Here is a 19512-nt window from a genome sequence, read left to right on the forward strand (position 1 = left end):
GCAGCCTGTCCTTGTATATTGCCAGTGGTGGGATTTGAACTCACGTTGGGGTGATCATGTTCCAAACTGCCCTCAAGGGCTGTCAAAGCAGATCATGAGGTTGATGCAAGGTCAAGGATTGGCAGCAACTAACAAACCAGATGGAGGTGGTGTGTTTTCGGAATCCAAGTTGTTGTAGCAATGTGCTTTTACCTGCGTGTTGTAATCTGGATGCAAGGATTGTGAAGGGAGAGGCTCCCACATAATTCCCATTGTATGGTTGACCAAGAATTGCTCTTGCTATTACTGCTTCCTATTGGAAAGATTTGCAGGTTGGCTCTCAGCCTCTTTGGTTGCATTTGGAAAGCACCTACTTTGGCCTCCAAGTGCTGGGCTGGAACTTGAACCTAGAGAGTCTGGCTCAGAGGTAGGATCACTGCACACTGCACTGCAAAGTAAACCCAACATACACAAACCAAATCCCCAAACAAAATCAGGAAGCAAAGTGACTTTTGTCCATTACTAAGCATCCACTTTGACTGCAGTGTGCACTGGCGGTGAGAGACAGCTCTAGTTAAAAGAATCACCTAGACTCGAATCATTAGTTTGCTCTCTCTCCATGGATGCTGTAATTTCCAGCATTTTTTTTGTTTTTAGTACAGATTCCAATATCTGCAGTGGTTTGCTCCTGGTCTGTGTCAAAAGAGTTGACATAGTCCAGAGCTGAAATGTCTAATTCTAGGAGGCTGCATTTAAGGTGAGAGGGGGAACGTTCAAAGGACATGTGAGGGGCAAGGTTTTTACACAGAGAGTGGTAGGAGTCTGGAATGCATTGCTAGGAGTGGTGGTGGGAACAGGTAACGTTAAGGACATTTAAGGGACTTTTAGATCAGCACATGAATATGCAGGGAATAGAGGGGTATGGACCGAGCGCAGGCAGAAGGGATTAGTTTAATTTGCCATCATGTTCGGCACAACCTTGTGGGCCGAAGGGCCTGTTCCTATGCTGTACTGTTCTATGTAAAAGCTGGAAGCTGCTTAAATTGAGAGTTCAACAGAGGATTTTACAATAAGAGGAAAAAGTAAAGATAAGAGAAATAAAGAGTGAACTTGGCGTTCTTCCTGAAGCCAGTTTATGTAAACAAGCCCCTACAAACAGCTATGGGGTAATAATAGACTAGCTGCTTTAGCAAATAAATAATTGACCAGGACACAGGGGAAATAATACCACAGGAAATTTTACACTCACCCGAAAGTTTACATCTCACCCAAAAGACAGCATCTTTGATAGTCGAGCATCCCCTCAGAACTGTGCTGGAGTGTCAGTAGGCTGATGAAAAGTTCTCAGAAATATGAAGGTAGCAGGGAATGATCGGGGCTGGCTGCTCATTTGTTCAGTGCTCTAAAGGTCAGTGCGAATGAGTCTGAATATCAGCAATGTCTGGGAGCAGGCTGTGTCTTAATATCCACAGTGTCTGGGAGCAGGCCAAGAGGGAGAGTTGCTATACAAATATTTATACTTAGTGTTGACCAAACTGCTTGGGAAAAGTGGGGGAGTTGGTTTTATGGTCTTGTTTTCTCTGATCGTTCGATGTGATGTTCTTGGCTGTCGGAAAATAGGGAATTCTGACCAAAACACCTCAGGAAAGCTGCCACCTGGAGATTTCTGGCTCTCTAAATTTAATTCATCCCATACCCTGCCCTATCCCCTTTACATGCGATAACCATGTTGCTTGGCATCTCCCTTCAATGGCATGGCAGCAGTGGCAGAGCCCGTTGACGAGGTGTTGATCGGGGAGCAATTATAACTTTGAATCGTTGTGCTCAACAAGACTTTGGAGGATCAGCTTCGTTTTGCTCTATCAGCCATCTTCAGCCACCAGATCCATCTTGTGAGTTTGTGTGTGGTCACACTCAGGCTCTGGGCCATCTACTTTGGCATTGCCCAGTTCTCCCTTTAATGCCAAGTCAGCCAAAGCTCGAGCTCTGCCATCATCCTGGACACTCCCAGTCAGCTCACCCCTCATCCAGCAGGGAACAGAAGATTACTGGGCAAAGGAAAGGATGTGGGCCTTTGTCCTGTCAGTGTACAGTGGATTACGTCAGAGATCCGTTTGAAGCACATGCATTGATATAGCAGTTTGCACGACCTTAGGATGTTCCAGAGTGTTTCACAGTTAATGAACTAGTTTTGAAGGGTAAGACCATAAGACATAAGAGCAGAAATTAGGCCATTCAGCCCATTGAGTCTGCTCTGCCATTCAACCATGACTGATAAGTTTCTCAACCCCATTTTCCAGCCTTCTCCCCATAACCCTTGATGCCCTTGATACTCAAAAACCTATCTATCTCTGTCTTATATATAATCAATCACCTGGCCTCCACAGCCTTCAGTGGCAATAAATTCCATAGGTTCACCACTCTCTGGCTGAAGAAGTTTCTCCTTATTTCCATTCTCCTTATTTCTATTTCCATTTACTCTAAGGCTGTGCCCTCGGGTCCTAGTCTCTCTTACCAATGGAACCATCTTCCCAACATCCACTCTGTCCAGGCCATTCGTATTCTGTATGTTTCAACTAGATCCCCCCTCATCCTTCTAAATCCCATCGAGTATAAACCCAGAGTCCTCAAACATTCAAACTTACTATTGGGAAGCTTGACACCATCCATGACAAAGCAGCTTGCTAGATTGGTACCACATCCTCAAACATTCACTCCCTCAATTGCCACTACACTGTAGCAGCAGTCTATACAAGATGCACTGCAGAAATTCACCCAAAATCTTTAGACAGCACCTTCCAAACCAGCAACCATCTAGAAGGACAAGGACAGCAGGAACATGGAAAAACCACCGTGTATCTGCAAGTTCCCCTCCTAGCCACTCACCATCCTGACTTGGAAATATATTGCCGCTCCTCCACTATCGCTGGGTCAAAATCCTAGATTCCCTCCCTAAGAGCATTGTGGGTCAACCAACAGCACACGCACTGCAGTGGTTCAAGAAGGCAGCTCACCACCACCCTCTCCAGGCCAGCTCAGGATGGGCTATAATTTCTGGCTTTGTCCTGATGAATTTTTAAAACTATCCCTGAGAATCTTTCACCCTGTTGCAACGCGACCATCCTGCTGAAAAATGTTCAAAGGATCAGCTTCCTCTACCTTTTCAGGAAGGGAGTTCCACAGACCTGTGAGAGAGAAAGGGCTGCCTCACCTCTGTCGTAAAGCTCAGGATTTGCCACTACAATTAATTTCTATTCTATTCTATTCTGTTGGTATGACAAGAAGTTCAGCAGGTCTGTAGGAACACGTGATACTCAGAAATAATTATCTGTGGAAAATGCATGAACTCACATCCTAACCTGTCCAAGTCCCTTCCACTATAACTTCTGTGCTACTTAATTCACATTGGCTTGCAGTCCACCATAGCCTAAATTTTGAAAGTTCTCATCCTTGAGTTCAAATCCCCCATAGTCTCACTTCTCCCTATCTCTGGGACACTTGCCAGCCCTACAACCTTCTAAGATCTCTGTGACCCTCTAACTCTGGCCTTTATCCAACTTGCTTTGCTTCATCAACTGAGGGTGTGCTTGTGACTTCAGTCATCGAGGTCCTAAACTTTGGAACACCCTCACTAAAAGCCTCTGCATCTCTCTGTCATTTGGGATCCTCCTTTAAACATATCACTTTGATCTCATTTTTACACACCCATTCTCATGCCTGCCATAGAGTCATAGAGATGTACAGTGCAGGAATGGATCCTTTGGTCCAATTCGTCCATGCCAACCAGATATTCTACATTAATCTAGTCACCCTTGCCAGCATCTAACTGATGTCCCTCCAAACTCTTCCCATTCATATACTCATTGAGATACCTTTAGATGTTCAAATTGTACTGGCCTACATCACTTCCTCATAGCTCATTCTATACCTGCACCACCTCTGTGTGAAAAGGTTTCCCCTTAGGTCCATTTTAAATCTTCCACTCTTGCCTTAATCCTATATGTACTAGTTTTGGACTCCCTTACTCCAGGGAAAATACCTTGACTATTTACGCTATCCATGCCCCTCATGATTTAATAAACCTCTATAAAGTCACCTGTCAGCCTCCGGTTCTCCAGGGAAAATAGTCCCAGTCTATTCAGCCCCTCCCTATAGCGTTAACCCTCCAACCCTGGCAACCTCCTCATAAACCTTTTCTGAACCCTTTCAAGTTTCACAACATCCTTCGAATAGCAGAGAGATTAGAATTGAACACAGTATTCCAAAAGTAGTCAAACTAATGTCTTATACAGCCGCAACATGACCTCACAACTCCTATACTCAATGCCTCTTTAACTCAACATTGAATTTAACACCAGTGGGTGATCTTGGAGTATTTTGTTGTGTAGAAGATGCTACACAAATGCAAGTTGTTGTTTATTAATGTTGTGACGTGGATAAGAGAAATGATCTTTTGCAGTAGATTTAGATATTTCTAGTTGAAATCTACCAGACCAACAGATTGTGTGCACATGAATTGGATGGGGTGACTGCAGTGCATGTGTCCCCCTCCTCTTAAGGAACTTTAAACGGTATCCATTCTTGCGAAACTCATGAGAGTTTTTAAAACAGCGGCGAGCAGTGATAATTTTATCCAAAAACTCTGGCCCTCTCAACCTTCGATGACTCTATGGCAGTATGTTTCAGAGCTCGTTAAAGATTTATGACTTAAATCATTTTGGATTTAGCGAAACAGAACAGACAGTGACCAAATTTAAAAACTTTGCAATGTAATGCAGATCCGGTGTAATCGGAATTGTTAAAACAGGCTTTCTAAATATCTTATTGTGCTAATTAGTTAGAACAAAAAAGAAATGTTTAATTTGTTTAGTTAATGTCTGTGAAGCGAAGTGGGATGCTATGTGCATCTGGATGTCCGGATAAAGACTGGGCCTTGTCTAAAAGTGATGACTGTATCGGTTCTCTGAGCTGTGGGTTTGGTGCTTGTTGGTTGCTCACCCTACCATCGCTTTAGTGTTCACTGTCATCCTTCTCAGACAAAGGATGTTGTTCATGGGTAACCTCCCCTTTCAAATGACTGCATTGTGCACTGTGCTTTGAACTGTGTGTCTCTGTTTGTTTTTCACTCTTCAGAGCCGGTGGAGATGGACAAACACAGGCTCTCTGAAAACAGGAGCTGCCAATCTCTCCCTCCAATGAAAGACCAATCACAAAGGCACACAGAGTGAAGACACAATTGATAATGGCTAAATTCACAAGACTAGTGCATTGATGTATGCTGCAGATTAAAAGATTTGGCTTGTGTGGCTGTATCTCCCACAGTGGAGGCTGGTCCAATGGGAATGAGCTATCAGCCATCAGCTCCCAACACACTTGCCTCAAGGTTAGAAGATCATGAATTCTAGTCCCACTCCAGTTACTTGAACACATAAAGAAACACCATCACACCATCAGAAATAGGAACAGGTAAGGCCATTCAGCCCCAAAGTCTGCTCCACCATTCAATAGGTTCATTCCACATGTCCACTCTCCTCCCCTTTCCCTGTAACCTTTGATTTCCCCATCCTGATGAAGAATCTATCTATCTCAGCTTTAAGGACTCTGCTCCCACAGCTCTCTGTGACAAGGAGTTGAAAGACTCTCAACCCTCTGAGAGAAGAAATTCCTCCTCAGCCCAGCCTTAAATCAGTGGGCCTTTATTCTGAGACTATGCCCTCTAGTCTTAGACTTTCCCAAAAGGGGAATCCTCTCAGCATTTATCCTGTCAAGCCCCTGAAAAATCCTATATGTTTCAATTAGATCTCCTCTCATTCTTCTAAACTCCAGTGAATAGAGTCCCAACCTGTTTAGCTTTTGCTCATAAGACAATCCCTTCATACCGAGAATCATCCTAGTGGATCTTCTTTGAACTACCTGCAATGAAATAATGTCTTTCGTACAGTCATACAGCATGGAAACAGACTCTTTGGTCCAACTTGTCCAAGCCAACCATTTTCCCAAACTAAACTAGTCCCTCCTGTCTCTGGTTGGCGCATATCCTTCCAAACTTTTCCTATTTATGTACTTATCCAAATGTTGTAACTGTACTTGCATCCAACACTTCCTCCGACAGCTCACACCCACCACTCTCTATGTAAAATCATGTCCTTTATAAAACGTTAAAATGTGCTCCCTAGTTTTGCTTTCCTTAAATAAGAGGACAGAACTGCTTAAGGTGCTCCAGGTGTGGTCTCACCAGCACCTTCTACAGTTGCAGTAAGACTTCCCTATTCTTTCCCTCCAACCCTCTTGGAATAAGGGGCAACATTTCACTCGCCTTCCTGATTAGCTGCTGCAGCTGTGTGATAGCTTTCTGTGTTTCACGAACAAGTACCCGCAAGTCACTTTGTGTTGCAGCTTTCTGAAGATTTTCCTCCATTCAAATAATACTTTTTTTTTGTTCTATGTTCCAAAAAGAGCAACTTCATCTTTTTCCACATTACACAGTACTCCACTCGCCGGCTTCTTGTCTGCTTTTACCTATCATCGGAGTTGGCATCTTTTGGATATAACTTTAAAATGATGCTAAGTCTGATCTTTTAGGTGACTGCATAAAAGATCTTCTTGAAAAACGGCTGCATTTTCCCAGTTATTCCAGCCACTCTTAATCCCTCAATCAACATCACAAACAGATGAGCCGCTGGTAATTGCATTGCTGTTGGTTGGAGCCTGCGTGTCACGTTTCCGACACGGCTATAGGCTACAGTTGTAAATACATCATCGGCTACTAAGCATTTTGGAACATCCTGAGATTAAGACAGCTTTAGAAATTTCTTTCTTTTTCCTCCAGCCCTGCAATTATTAGATAAGCCAGCCGCAGAGTGTGAAGGAATGTCGGATATCCTACAAGTGGGAGGCTCAGCCCTTCACTTCCTAGGCACTGAGTTCAGACTTAACACCAAACTGCACTAAACATGTGCAGCACTAACACTCCACCACAAGCACTCAGTACTGTCACAAACGGTTGGTATGAAGGATCCCCTGATAGCAAATCCCAGGCTTTTTTGGGAAGGCATGCTAAACAAGGTTGGCAGTGTCAAGCTTTGAGACTCAAAAGGTGGGAAACGTTGAACAGACCAGGATAATCCCCTTGATCTCTCCTGTATTCAATCCCCTCTGACAGAGCATCAGTTGAATATAAGACATGGATGCCAAGCCAGCATTTCACTGAGTGCTGCACCAAGGAGCCCTGGTTATGTTGATATCAATGGGAATCTGGGAGAAAGCTTGCTGCTGAATGGAGTCATACTGTCCAACAAATGAAGATAGTTGTAATTGTTGGACACCAATCAGTCACCCCAAGGTCATCTCTGCTGGGGAGTGGGGAGAGGGTGTGGCCTAGCTCCAAACATCTTCAGCTAACTCATCAATGACCTTCCCTCCACCAATGTGTCAGAGTGGGAATGTTCACTGTTCGCGTGGTGTACAACATGATTTACCACTCATCTAATACAGAAGCAGACTGTATCCATATGTAGAAAGATTTGGATGACATTCAGCCTTGGAATGATTAGTGACATGTATCATTCATGCCACACAAGTGCCAGGCAATGACGATCTCCAATAAAATTGCGTCTAACCATCTCCTTTGGACATTCAAGTGGTATTACCCATCACTGACTCCTCCCCCACTATCCATTTCCTGAAAGATTATCATTGACTAGAAACTGCACAGGAACAGCCATGTAAATGCTGTGACTACAAGAACACGGTCAGACATTGGGAATTCTGCGATGGGTTACTCATCCTCTGACTCTGAAAGCTTTTCCACCCTTTACATAGTGCAAGTCAGGAGTGTGACAGAATTCACTCCACTTGCCTGAAGTAGTGCAGCTCCAACAGCACTTGAAACATGACACAGCCTTGATGATGGGCTCTAGAGCCAAAATTGCTCAGGGACATATGAAACGTTTAAGTAAGCCAGGTTGTTTGTTTGTTTTTTGAAAGGACTTACAAGCCAGAGATGTTTGAGAATGCAATTCAGTAAGTGTCTGGAAAGAAAGCATTATACCCAAGCTTGAGGGAGACTTTGGAATGTGGTAACTGAAAGGAATCTCAAAAATACATTTCAAAGGAAGAAATAAAGTGCATGGATCTGGACCATCTCCTGTGAGTTACGTTCACAGACTGTGGACACAGTTTAGGCTAAGAGCTATGACTGTCCAATGTGAGCTAATAATCTGAACGAAAGACATTTCTGTGATTTTCTTCAACAGGAATATTTAAGACAAGGAGGTTAAAAACCAACTGAGTCTCTGGTATGTGTGTGTGCTAGTCTGCCATTCTAGTGCTATCGAGTTAGTGTGTTGTGTGAACATTACAGCTAAATACAACACTACATGCCCCTGTGTTTGCAAATGAAAGGGAAAAGAACAGGATGTTTCGCTCTCTGCTCAAAGCAAGTCACAGTGGAACAGAAAACCAGACATCATGCCTTAGAGAATCTGCAGAACCCAGAATCTCCCAACCAACTACTTAACTGCCAGTCAATGCCATAGAATCACCCCACTTAACAGCAATGACCTCTCACCATCTACTCTGAACAGACTAACCACATAGCAAAACAAAACCCCCAAAAAGAACTGCGGATGCTGGAAAACAGAATAACAAACAGAAATTGCTGCAAAAAACTCAGCAAGTCGGGCAACATCTGTGGAGAGAAACAGAGTTATGCTTTCAGTGGGAACCTATACTTCGAAATTGCAGAGACTGCAGGCCCTTTGTGCTCTGTCCCTTCTCACTGGGCAACCATCACACCTCGGGAATTTGATCTAAATGTATATTCCTTGCAAGAATCTCAAGGAAATCTAAGTAGGAACAGCCGTAAGTAATAATGATAACTAAAGTAGGAAAATGGCTTGGGTTGTTACCTCACAATGGAAGCCACGTTAAGAGAAATGAGTACAAATGATCTTCAGAAGCTAGCTCATCAAGTGAGGCTAGAAGAAGAAGGAGGTCAAGGGAAACAATTCTGGAGTTTGGCACCAGGCCAGATGAGTAAATGACTGCTCATGGGGGAGAAATGAAAATTGGGGCGCTCAAGAAACCAGAATTCAGAGAAACACACAGTCTGATTGGGAAGGGCTGTGAGGCGTCGTCACAAAATGAGTGATAAGTCTCCCTCCTATAGGAAGGATGCTTAGAAAAGATGTACAAGGATGTTGCCAGGGTTGGAGGATTTGAGCTATAAGGAGAGGATGAGTAGGCTGGGCTGTTTTCCCTGGAGTGTCGATGGCTTAGGGGTGACCTTATAGAGGTTCATAAAATCATGGGAGGCGTGGATAAGGTAAATATTCAAGGTCTTGGCCCCAGCGGTAGGGGAGTCCAAAACTAGAGGGCATAGGTCAAAGGTGAGAGTGGAAATATTTAAAAGGGACCTAAGGGACAATATTTTCAAACAGAGGTTGGTGCATGTGTGGAATGAACTGCCAGAGGAAGTGGTGGAGGCAGGTACAATTACAACATTTAAAAGGCATCTGGATGGGTATATGAATAGGAAGGGTTTAGAGGGATATGGGGCAAGTGCTGGCAAATGGCACTAGATTAACTCAGTATATCTGGTTGGCATGGAGGAGTTGGACCGAAGGGTCTATTTCCGTGCTGTATATCTTTATGACTCTGTGTCTCTAAATCAGTAGCACCATTCACACCGACCCCAGTTTGCCATCAATGTGTAAACTGGGCTGCAGATCTGCATGAAGTTCCTGATGAAGGGCTTTTGCCCAAAATGTCGATTCTTCTGCTCCTCGGATGCTGCCTGACCTGCTGTGCTTTTCCAGCATCACACACTTGACTCTAATCTCCAGCATCTGTAGTCCTCACTTTCGCCTTGCAGATTTGCTGTGGCCCAATACAAATTGCTACTTCATTGAGTTAATGTTCATGTGTGTCTCTCGCTTAATTACGGTCCCTGCTCTGCCAGCCACAGTGCAATGGAAATTCATGGCTTGTACCAGTCACCATTTTCAGAAGGTGTTTGGCACATTCTGATTTCATAGTCAGTCCTTGTAGATCTTCAGGCCAGGTCAAGTGCAGTCACGGAAGGAAGGCTACATTAAGGGGCAGTCCAAAAGTAGGGGAGGGAAAGTGGCCAAAAAAATCTTTGAGGTTGTGGAGCAGCTATGATGCTACATCTGCAACCCAACTGTTTCTATCTCTGTTGATTTTACCTGGAACCAGACCCTTGCATTTAAATAGTGATGAAGAAGAAGCAGCAAGGTGGGAGAAGAACGAAAGAGTGTTTTTCAACAATCATTGTTAGATTTCCCAGCCCCACATACACTCTGGGAACACTCATTCAGACAAGGGTGGCTGTTAGACTGACATGCTCATTCCTTGTGGAATTGATTCAGTGCTGGCGGGGAGAGTATTGATATAGAATATAGATATAGAATCCCTACAGTGTGGAAACAGGCCCTTCGGCCCAACAAGTCCACCCCAACCCTCTGAAGGGTGTCCCATCCAGACCCATTCCCCTGCCTTATTACTCTACATTTACCCCTGACAAATGTTCGAGGAGAATTCCATGGGGGATCAGTCGGTTCCGTAGGCAGGTGCTGAGAAAGGAGATATGGCTGTGGTAACTGTGGTACAGATTCACCTGCACCTCCACCCACATCATCTACTGCATCCGCTGCAGCCGGTGTGGCCTCCTCTATATTGGGGAGACAGGCCGCCTACTTGCGGAGCGATTCAGAGAGCACCTCTGGGCCACCCGGACGAACCAACCCAACCACCCGACCTGCAGTCTTCTTGTTGACCTCTCCGCCTCCATCCTACTCCGACCTATCACCCTCACCTTGACCTCTTTCCACCTATCACATTTCCAACTCCCCTCCTCCAAGTCCCTCCTCCCTACCTTTTATCTTCTCCTGCTGAACACTCTCTGCTCATTCCTGAAGAAGGGCCTGTGCCCGAAACGTCGAATCTCCTGTTCCCTGGATGCTGCCTGACCTGCTGTGCTGTTCCAGCAATAAAGTTTCACCCCTGACAAATGTACCTAATCTACACATCCCTGAACACTATGGGCAATTTAGCATGGCCAACTCATCTAACCTGCACACCTTTGTGACTGTGGGAGGAAACTGGAGCACCCGGAGGAAACCTACGCAGACACGGGAGAATGTGCAAACTCCATACAGACAGTCGCCCGAGAGAGGAATCGAACCCAGGTCCCTGGCGCTGTGAGGCAGCAGTGCTAACCACTGAGCCACCGTGCTGTCCCCATTCTCAAAGACCACATTGTGCTCAAATCAACTTTGAAAACTGCCCCTGGAACGTCAGAGGCTGAGGGGTGACTGTATAGAAGTTTATAAACTCATGAGGGTCATGGGTGGGGTGAATATTCAAAGTATTTTCTCCACGGTGGGAAAACTAGAGGACATAGGTTTAAGGTGAGAGGGGAAAGATTTAAAAGGGACCGAAGTGGCAACTTTTTCACACAGAGGGTGGTGCATGTATGGAATGAGCTACCAGAGGAAGTGGTGAAGGCTGGGTATATGAATAGGAAGGGTTTAGAGGGATATGGACGAAGTACTGGCAGGTGGGACTAGATTGGGTTGGGATATCTGGTGGCATGGACAGGTTGGACCGAAGGGTCTGTTTCCGTGCTGTACATCTCTATGACTCTATGAGTCAAGAGTGAGAGATCCTAGGCACAAGATTAACTGTCAGAGATTGAGGACAGAAGAAACTCCTTCATACACGGTTAAGAAGCAGAGGGATTTACTTTGAAAGTAACTGTGCCAAGAGTGGTTCAACTCTGTGGTTGGAAGAACACAAAATGGGAACAGGGCAGTTACAAGCAATCGAAGCTGTCAGTGTGTCAGGTGAGTGGTTGGATAACTGTTTTCTGTAACTGTTGCGTATTTAGATGCTGCATTGACTTCATATTGCTATTGTGAACCTAGGATGTAATCTCAGCACCAAACTGGAGATTAGCTACAGAACTTATTCCAGCTCTGCCACCAAATGGAAAGGACATGGTAAACCTCCAGGCTTTTCTGTTTTATTAACTCTTGCTTGTGGTTGCATTGATTGCACCTGACGGGAGTGGATTTTCAATTCATTTACCCTGACCGCGAGCTCTCACAGGTCAGGTGTTTTTATTGGTTGAATCCACTTAGAGTGAATGATTGCTTACTTTTTCACTTGCCCCAGAGGCATTGCCAGGGCTGGACCACGGTGGCTCAGTGGTTAGCACTGCTGCCTCACAGCGCCAGGGACCTGGGTTCGATTCCAGCCTCGGGCGACTGTCTGTGTGGAGTTTGCACATTCTCCCCATGTCTGTGTGGGTTTCCTCCCACAATCCAAGGATGTGCAGGTTAGGTGAATTGGCCATGCTAAATTGCCCATAGTGATGTGTAGGTTAGGTGCATCAGTTAGGGGTAAATGTAGAGTAGTAGGGGAATGGATCTGGGTGGGTTACTCTTAAGAGGGTTGCTGGGCCAAACGGCCTGTTTCCATACAGTAGGGATTCTATGGTTCAAGTTCCGGTGAGATTTGGTGCGATCGGGAATTCTCTGCCTAGACAAGTAACCTTCGTAAAGGTGCCAGATGTAAGATTGAAAAGGACACATGGGTATCAGGAGGCAGCAGGAATGTGTAACAACTTTCAAATAACCAGCCCAGGCATGATGTGCTGAATGGTCTCTTTCTGTGCTGTGAGATTCTGCTGCCCCATTGACTCATTGTTTCCCCTTCTTGTGCTTTCTCCCTGAACAGGCATGGCAGATCCATTCCTGGTCACCTTGCATGTCATCACCAACCCGGGAGATGCAGCGGCCCTGCAGGGCGCAGTCGACAACCTCGTAACGTGGATTAATCCCGAGCTGCGGCTCTTCATCGCCTCCGAGCGCGGCTCCTCGCAGCCCCGAGGGGTGAGGAGAGGCAGCGGCGGCAGTGGTGCACACCCGGCTCTAGCTGTCATCATCTTTGTCCACGAGGAGTGTGGGCAGCAGATCTCCCAGCTCCATGAGCGTTTCCTCCACCCACCATGGGAGTACCACCACACCGAGATGGTCAAGGGCCGAATCCTTCCCTACATGCCCCGGAACCAGGACTTCTTCACTCTGGCCAATCACAACGCCCTCTGGGCTGTCAGGCAGGTGCACTATGGGAAGGAGATTGTCCGCTTCACCATTTACTGCAGCTTCGAGAACTTTGTGGACATGGCGAGGATGTATCAGCTGATCCTGAGGAGAGAGTCGTCCCAACGAAAGCCGGACTTTGTGTTCTTCACCGTCTACTCCAACACAGAGGTCGACGTTCAGCTATCGCTGAAGAGGCTCCCAAAGGGTCAGGGCCCTTCCCCCACCGAGTTGGCCCTGTTGGAGTTCAGAGTTCACGACATCGGACACCTCATCCCTCTACTGCCGAACCCCTGCAGCCCAATCAGTGACCTGAGGTGGCAGACGGAGGACTATGATGGAAACAAGCTCCTGTTGCAGGTAATCCACCTTCTTTTGCTGTGGGTGCAGCAAATGCTTTGTCTATTGTTTAAAAGGAAAGAGAATGCAGTTGTCCCATAATCAGCCCCTTTAAAAGGAAGGGTGAGATTTCTAACTCTAATGGAACCCTACAGTGTGGATCCATCTCACAGACAGGAGCCACCAGCACCTTGTTGTGGTTCTGTTCGCTGAGCTGGAAATTTTTGTTGCAAACGTTTCGTCCCCTGTCTAGGTGACATCCTCAGTGCTTGGGAGCCTCCTGTGAAGTGCTTCTGTGGTGTTTCCTCCGGCATTTATATTGTCATGGATTGTATTGATCACAAAATCCTTACAGTGTGTGAGGAAGCCATTCAGCTCATACCAAACCTCCAAAAAGCATCCCACCCAGATCCAGCCCCCAACCCCATAGCTAATCAAGTAGGTAAAAACAATGACTGCAGATGCTGGAAACCAGATTCTGGATCAGTGGTGCTGGAAGAGCACAGCAATTCAGGCAGCATCCGATGAGCAGCAAAATTGACGTTTCGGGCAAAAGCCTGATGAAGGGCTTTTGCCCGAAACGTCGATTTTGCTGCTCGTCGGATGCTGCCTGAATTGCTGTGCTCTTCCAGCACCACTGATCCAGAACCATAGCTAATCAACCCAGTCTGCACATCCCTAGACACTATGGGGCAATTTAGCATGGCCAATCCACCTCACCTCCACATCTTTGGACTGTGGGAGGAAACCTACGCAGACACGGGGAGAATGTGTAAACTCCACACAGACAGTCACCCGAGGCTGGAATTGAACCTGGGTTCCTGGCTCTGAGAGGCAGCTGTGCTCATGACTGAGCCACCATCTCGCCCCAGGGTCTCACTGTACTCAGCTGCCCTGTCACCCCACCCCTGGGGAAAACCACCCAGTAGTTCAGTGGGTCATTTCATAGTCTGTGGTGCAGTTGGTAATGTGTGTGCCCATGTGGCAGCTAGGTGCCCTCCTCCATGACCAAACACATCAGGAAAGGCCCGTGTCTTGTGGGAGACCCTGCAGTTTGGTTGATGATAATTCACACGATCAACTGAAATTTGCCGTTAAAGCCACTGTGGGAATCGTTGACATTAAGAAAGAGAGTTGCTGCAATGATCAGGGATCAGTTTAAGCTTACCTCGACTCTCTCAGATTGTCATAGAGTCATAGAGATGTACAGCACGGAAACAGACCCTTCGGTCCAACCCGTCCATGCCGACCAGATATCCCAATACAATCTAGTCCCACCTGCCAGCAACCAGCCCATATCCCTCCAAACCCTTCCTATTCATATACCCATCCAAATGCCTCTTAAATGTTGCAATTGTACCAGCCTTCACCACATCCTCTGGCAGTTCATTCCATACACGTACCACCCTCTGAGTGAAAAAGTTGCCACTTAGGTCCCTTTTATATCTTACCCCTTTCACCCAAAAACTATGCCCTCTAGTTCTGGATGCCCCCACCCCAGGGAAAAGACTTTGTCTTTTTACCCTATCCATGCCCCTCATAATTTTATAAACTTTAATAAGGTCACCCCTCAGCCTCCGACACTCCAGGGAAAACAGCCCCAGCCTGTTCAGCCTCTCCCTATAGCTTAAACCTTCCAACCCTGGCAACATCCTTGTAAATCTTTTCTGAACCCTTTCAAGTTTCATAACATCCTTCTGATAGGAAGGAGACCAGAATTGCACACAATATTCCAATAGTGGCCTAACCAATGTCCTGTACAACCGCAACATGACCTCCCAACTCCTGTACTCAATACTCTGACCAATAAAGGAAAGCATACCAAACACCTTCATTGTCCGAGAATTCTCCTGGAATTAAAGATTACCTGGACATTCCTGGTAAACAGACGAGGAAGACAAGTGGTACATTGCGTTTCGCTGCAAGAGGATTTGAGCTGAGAAGTAGGGCTGTCTTACTGCAGTTTGACAGGGTCAGGATGAGACCACATCTGTAGAACTGTGTGCAATTTTGGTCTGCCGACCGAAGATAGGATATAATTGAAGTGTCACGAGACTGATCCAGGGATAGCAGGGCTGCCCTATGAGGAGAGATTGGTTCTACTGCACCTGTGTTCAGAAGGACGGCAGGAAATCTGATTGAAGTCTACTAACAGGGATGGACTGATGAGGTGTGGGAAGGATATTTCCCCCATATCGTATCAGGATATGGGATAGATTGTTTAGGACTGAGTTGAGGAGACATTTCTGCATTCAGACCCTGGTCAACCTGTGGAATTCTGTTCCACAGAAGGTGGTGGAGGCCGGGTCACCTGAGTACGTTCAAGAAAGCGATAGGTGTTCAGATATTAAAAGTATTGAGGGGCATGGAAAGAAAGGGAGAATATGCCATCGAGTGAGAGAGGGAGGACTGGGCATGATCAATTTGAGTGGCAGAGCAGCCTTAAAGGGCCGAATGGCCTGCTCCTGGTTTCTCTGTCCATGCATCAGCACGGGGAGGTGTTTTAAAGCAGTTTTGTTTTGAATTAGTGGCAGGAGAAATGGCTGGGCTGAGCAGTTTGAGGCAGGAGGGCCACCGACAGTGTTTGCTGTACCTTCCTTTAAATACAATCCATTCTCTGTCCTCCCCCCAATACTTGCGCTCGAAGTGGCTCCATCATTTGTGTGACTCTGTCATTAGAAACGTTCAGCTCTGACATTGCATTATCCAGCCACTGGAAAGACCAATTTATGTAATGCACTAAATAATAAAAACCAACAGCCCCGACTCCTCCAGATTTACTGTGGTGAGGGAAATAAACATATATACAACATGCAAGCTTCTACTGACTTGTAGCAGCATGGCAGTATTACTGGGTTAGTAAACTGGGGACCTGGCTCGAATGCTGCAGAGACAGAGATCAAATCCCACCATAGCAGCTGAAGGAACTTAAATCTGGGAGGAAATGCTCCTCTCATTGATAAACGATCATGGCATTGTCTTCTTGGCAATGATCGCAATTCTCAAGAGCAAAATTGGGATGTGCGTATGCAGGATCGACAGACCACTCTCACAATTGTACTGAAACATGTGTACTGTCACATGTACAGATACTCACACTTATTCATGTGTCTCCTTATTGTGTCTAGTGTCCATTTAGTGTAATTTTTGAAAATGACTAAAAGCTGGGGTTGGTTAGGCCTATCGGAAAGATGTTGTGAAACTTGTAACGGTTCAGAAAAGATTTATAAGGATGTTGCCAGGGTTGGAGGATTTGAGCTATAGGGAGAGGCTGAACAGGCTGGGGCTGTTTTCCCTGGAGTGTCGGAGGCTGAAGGATGACCTTAAACATAGAACATAGAACATAGAACATAGAACTCCTCAAATCCTGCCTTACAGCATCGTAATTTCCCTTCCCCCAATTATAAAATCTACCTTGTTGTGCGCACCTATCTCTCTCCATAACCAAGGTGTAAACCTTATAGAGGTTTACAAAATTATGAGGGGCATGGATAGGGTAAATAGACAAAGTATTTTCCCTGGGGTGGGAGCATCCAGAACTAGAGGGCATAGGTTTAGGGTGAGAGGGAAAAGATATAAAAGAGACCTAAGGGGCAACATTTTCACACAGAGGGTGGTACGTGTATGGAATGAGCTGCCAGAGGAAGTGGTGGTGGTTGGTACAATTGCAACATTTAAAAAGCATCTGGATGGGTATATGAATAGGAAGGGTTTGGAGGGATATGGGCTGAGTGCTGACAGGTGGGACTAGATTGGGTTGGGGTGTCTGGTTGGCACAGATGGATTGGACCAAATGGTCTGTTTCCATGCTGTACATCTCTATAACTCTATGACACTAGGGATCTAGTTGTCCGTCTTCTCAAATCATTATTTAGTGGTGTTCAGGTTTGAAAAGGCTAACTCGAGCAGCCTTTTGATGGGCTTTCAAACTTGCACACATTACTGAATAGTGGGAGCTCAGTGCTATGATTGGATAGTCAGGCTAGACCAGAGCCAGAGCACAGCATTTCAGAGAGTTGACTGACCTTGGAACAGCTGCTGGTTCACTGGCATGAAACCAGGGCTTAAAGGGTTAAATAATGAGGCTACAATTGGTTTCTATTTCCTGGAGTTTCCACAGTTGAGGCATTCAATTGGACAAAGAGAGAAACTAGTCCCCCTGCTGGCGGAATCCAGAACCAGCAGAACAAATTTTCCAACAAGAGCTCAGGGTATTTAAGGGTGAAGTCCTTTCTCACGCAAAGCAGACAGTTGGATGATCCGGAAATCTTTCCCTCCAAAAAGGCGGTGGATGTTGGAAGTCAGTTAGAATTTTTAAGAGGTGGTGGCTGAGGAAATCAAGGGAACAAAGCAAGTCAAATGAAGTCGAGATACAGACAGTATTGAAAGAAAGATGTGCATTTACATAGCACCTTTTCATGGGCTCAGGAATTGCCAATGTGCTTTACAGCCAATGCAATGTTTTTAAAGTTTAGTCGCTGCTGTCATGTAGGGAAAACAGCATCCAATTTATACAAAGTGCGGCTTTTCATAATAACTGGATAATCTCATTTTGTGGGTGTGTGTGTGTGTTGTTCATTGGGGGATAAATATTGGCCAGAACTCCAAGGAGGGCTCCCATGATGCGTTATGTCTATCTTAGAGAGCCGATGAGGGTCTTGATTGAAAAGTCTCATTTGAGAAATGGCATTTCAGTCAGTCCGGCATCTGGTCTGTAGTGCACTAGAATGCTAGCCCAGGGTTTTCTGCCCACGTGTAGTACTTGGAGTGGGATTTGAAAGCACAACTTGGGTGGAAGTGTTATCAAGCTAAACCATGACTGATGCTATCACTCCTGTGTCCCCCGCGTAGGAATCACATCCCAGGAACATCAACACCCACAGGAGGGTCACGAGACGGGAGTACCACATGTTAGCTTGGCATGGCACAGCCTCCCTCTGCAATTATAGTGAGGGCCATGGATTCAAAATGGTGGCTGTTGAGGGGGGATGGGCTCCCACTGCTGAGTAATGGCCCTGTGTCCTTACCCAAATGGTCAACCAATGGCCAAAGTAAACTCTGATTTAGTAAACACCTGGGGTTCCATTTATCAATTAAGTGTTGTCTTACAATTAGCTATGCTGAACAGGAGAAATAATTCAGAAACCCAGCCTGCTGTGGGCCTGGTCTTTTGATAACAGCTTTAAGTCGTCGCTAAGTCTCTCTGATGTCACTCCTTGTTGACTGAGTGGATTCAGTGGCCAAGTAGACAAATGGTCTTTGTTGTTTCAGACAGTAGCCATGTTTCTTTGGCACACACGAGTGGGAGATACCAGGCAGTGCTAGGTAACCCTGAGGGAGGTAATAGGCTTTAAAGGCTTTGGCTGTGGAAGGGAACCAATTTATACATCACGTAGCGAACACTTAGCACTGACAGCCTTTTGCAGTGAAGCTAAACAAAGTCCCCGTTTTGAAATGAGAGCCTCTTTCTGAATCCGCTGCCCCACCGTAAGGTATTGTGGGAGGGTGCTCTCTCCACAAGGGATAGTAAATCAGGCCATAAAGATGGGACCTCAGTATCGGCTGTGAAATGGTACAAGCTGTCCCTCTGATGGACTTGTAGACGTAGGGAAAATAAACCAACCTGCAGAGCATGAGAAGGCAAATATCGGCTCTATGCACCCAGTCACCTTTGGGTTACAATCCAGGGTAAAGGTTACTTGAGAGACAAAAAAGGACACTTTTTCTTTGAACAGTCTTAACCCTTCACGCTGATCTTTGTTTCTGACCATGCAACATTCGCTGCTAGTTTTAAAGAGACAGTTAATTGAATGCTATACAGGTTACATTAACGAAGGAAAAGAACTTGCATTTTTTTGTAGCACCATTCACCACTTCAGGGCATCCATTAACACTTCAAAACTAACTAAGGATTTTTAGGCTGTTAGCATTATTGTCACACAGCAGCCAACGGTCACAGCCCAATCCCAGAGGCAGCAATGTGGAGTAGATTTCCTCTTTTTATGAACCGGTCTTGACATGGAGGTAAATTCACCTGTTTGTCTTAGAATAAGGCCACAGACCCTTT

The 19512-nt window shown here is 45.8% G+C and overlaps 1 protein-coding gene across 1 annotated transcript in view; it reads left to right on the plus strand.

Moving 5' to 3' along the window:
• The window catches only part of LOC122554965 (protein FAM124A-like), a 40482-nt gene that overhangs the window by 14183 nt on the left and 6787 nt on the right, over positions 1 to 19512 (plus strand). The window contains exon 3 of the mRNA XM_043700433.1: positions 12742 to 13466. Within this exon, the coding sequence (XP_043556368.1) occupies positions 12742 to 13466 (725 nt within the window). The remainder of the gene's footprint in view (positions 1 to 12741; positions 13467 to 19512) is intronic.

Source organism: Chiloscyllium plagiosum, chromosome 12, assembly GCF_004010195.1.
Source record: "Chiloscyllium plagiosum isolate BGI_BamShark_2017 chromosome 12, ASM401019v2, whole genome shotgun sequence".
Classification (NCBI taxonomy): domain Eukaryota; kingdom Metazoa; phylum Chordata; class Chondrichthyes; order Orectolobiformes; family Hemiscylliidae; genus Chiloscyllium; species Chiloscyllium plagiosum.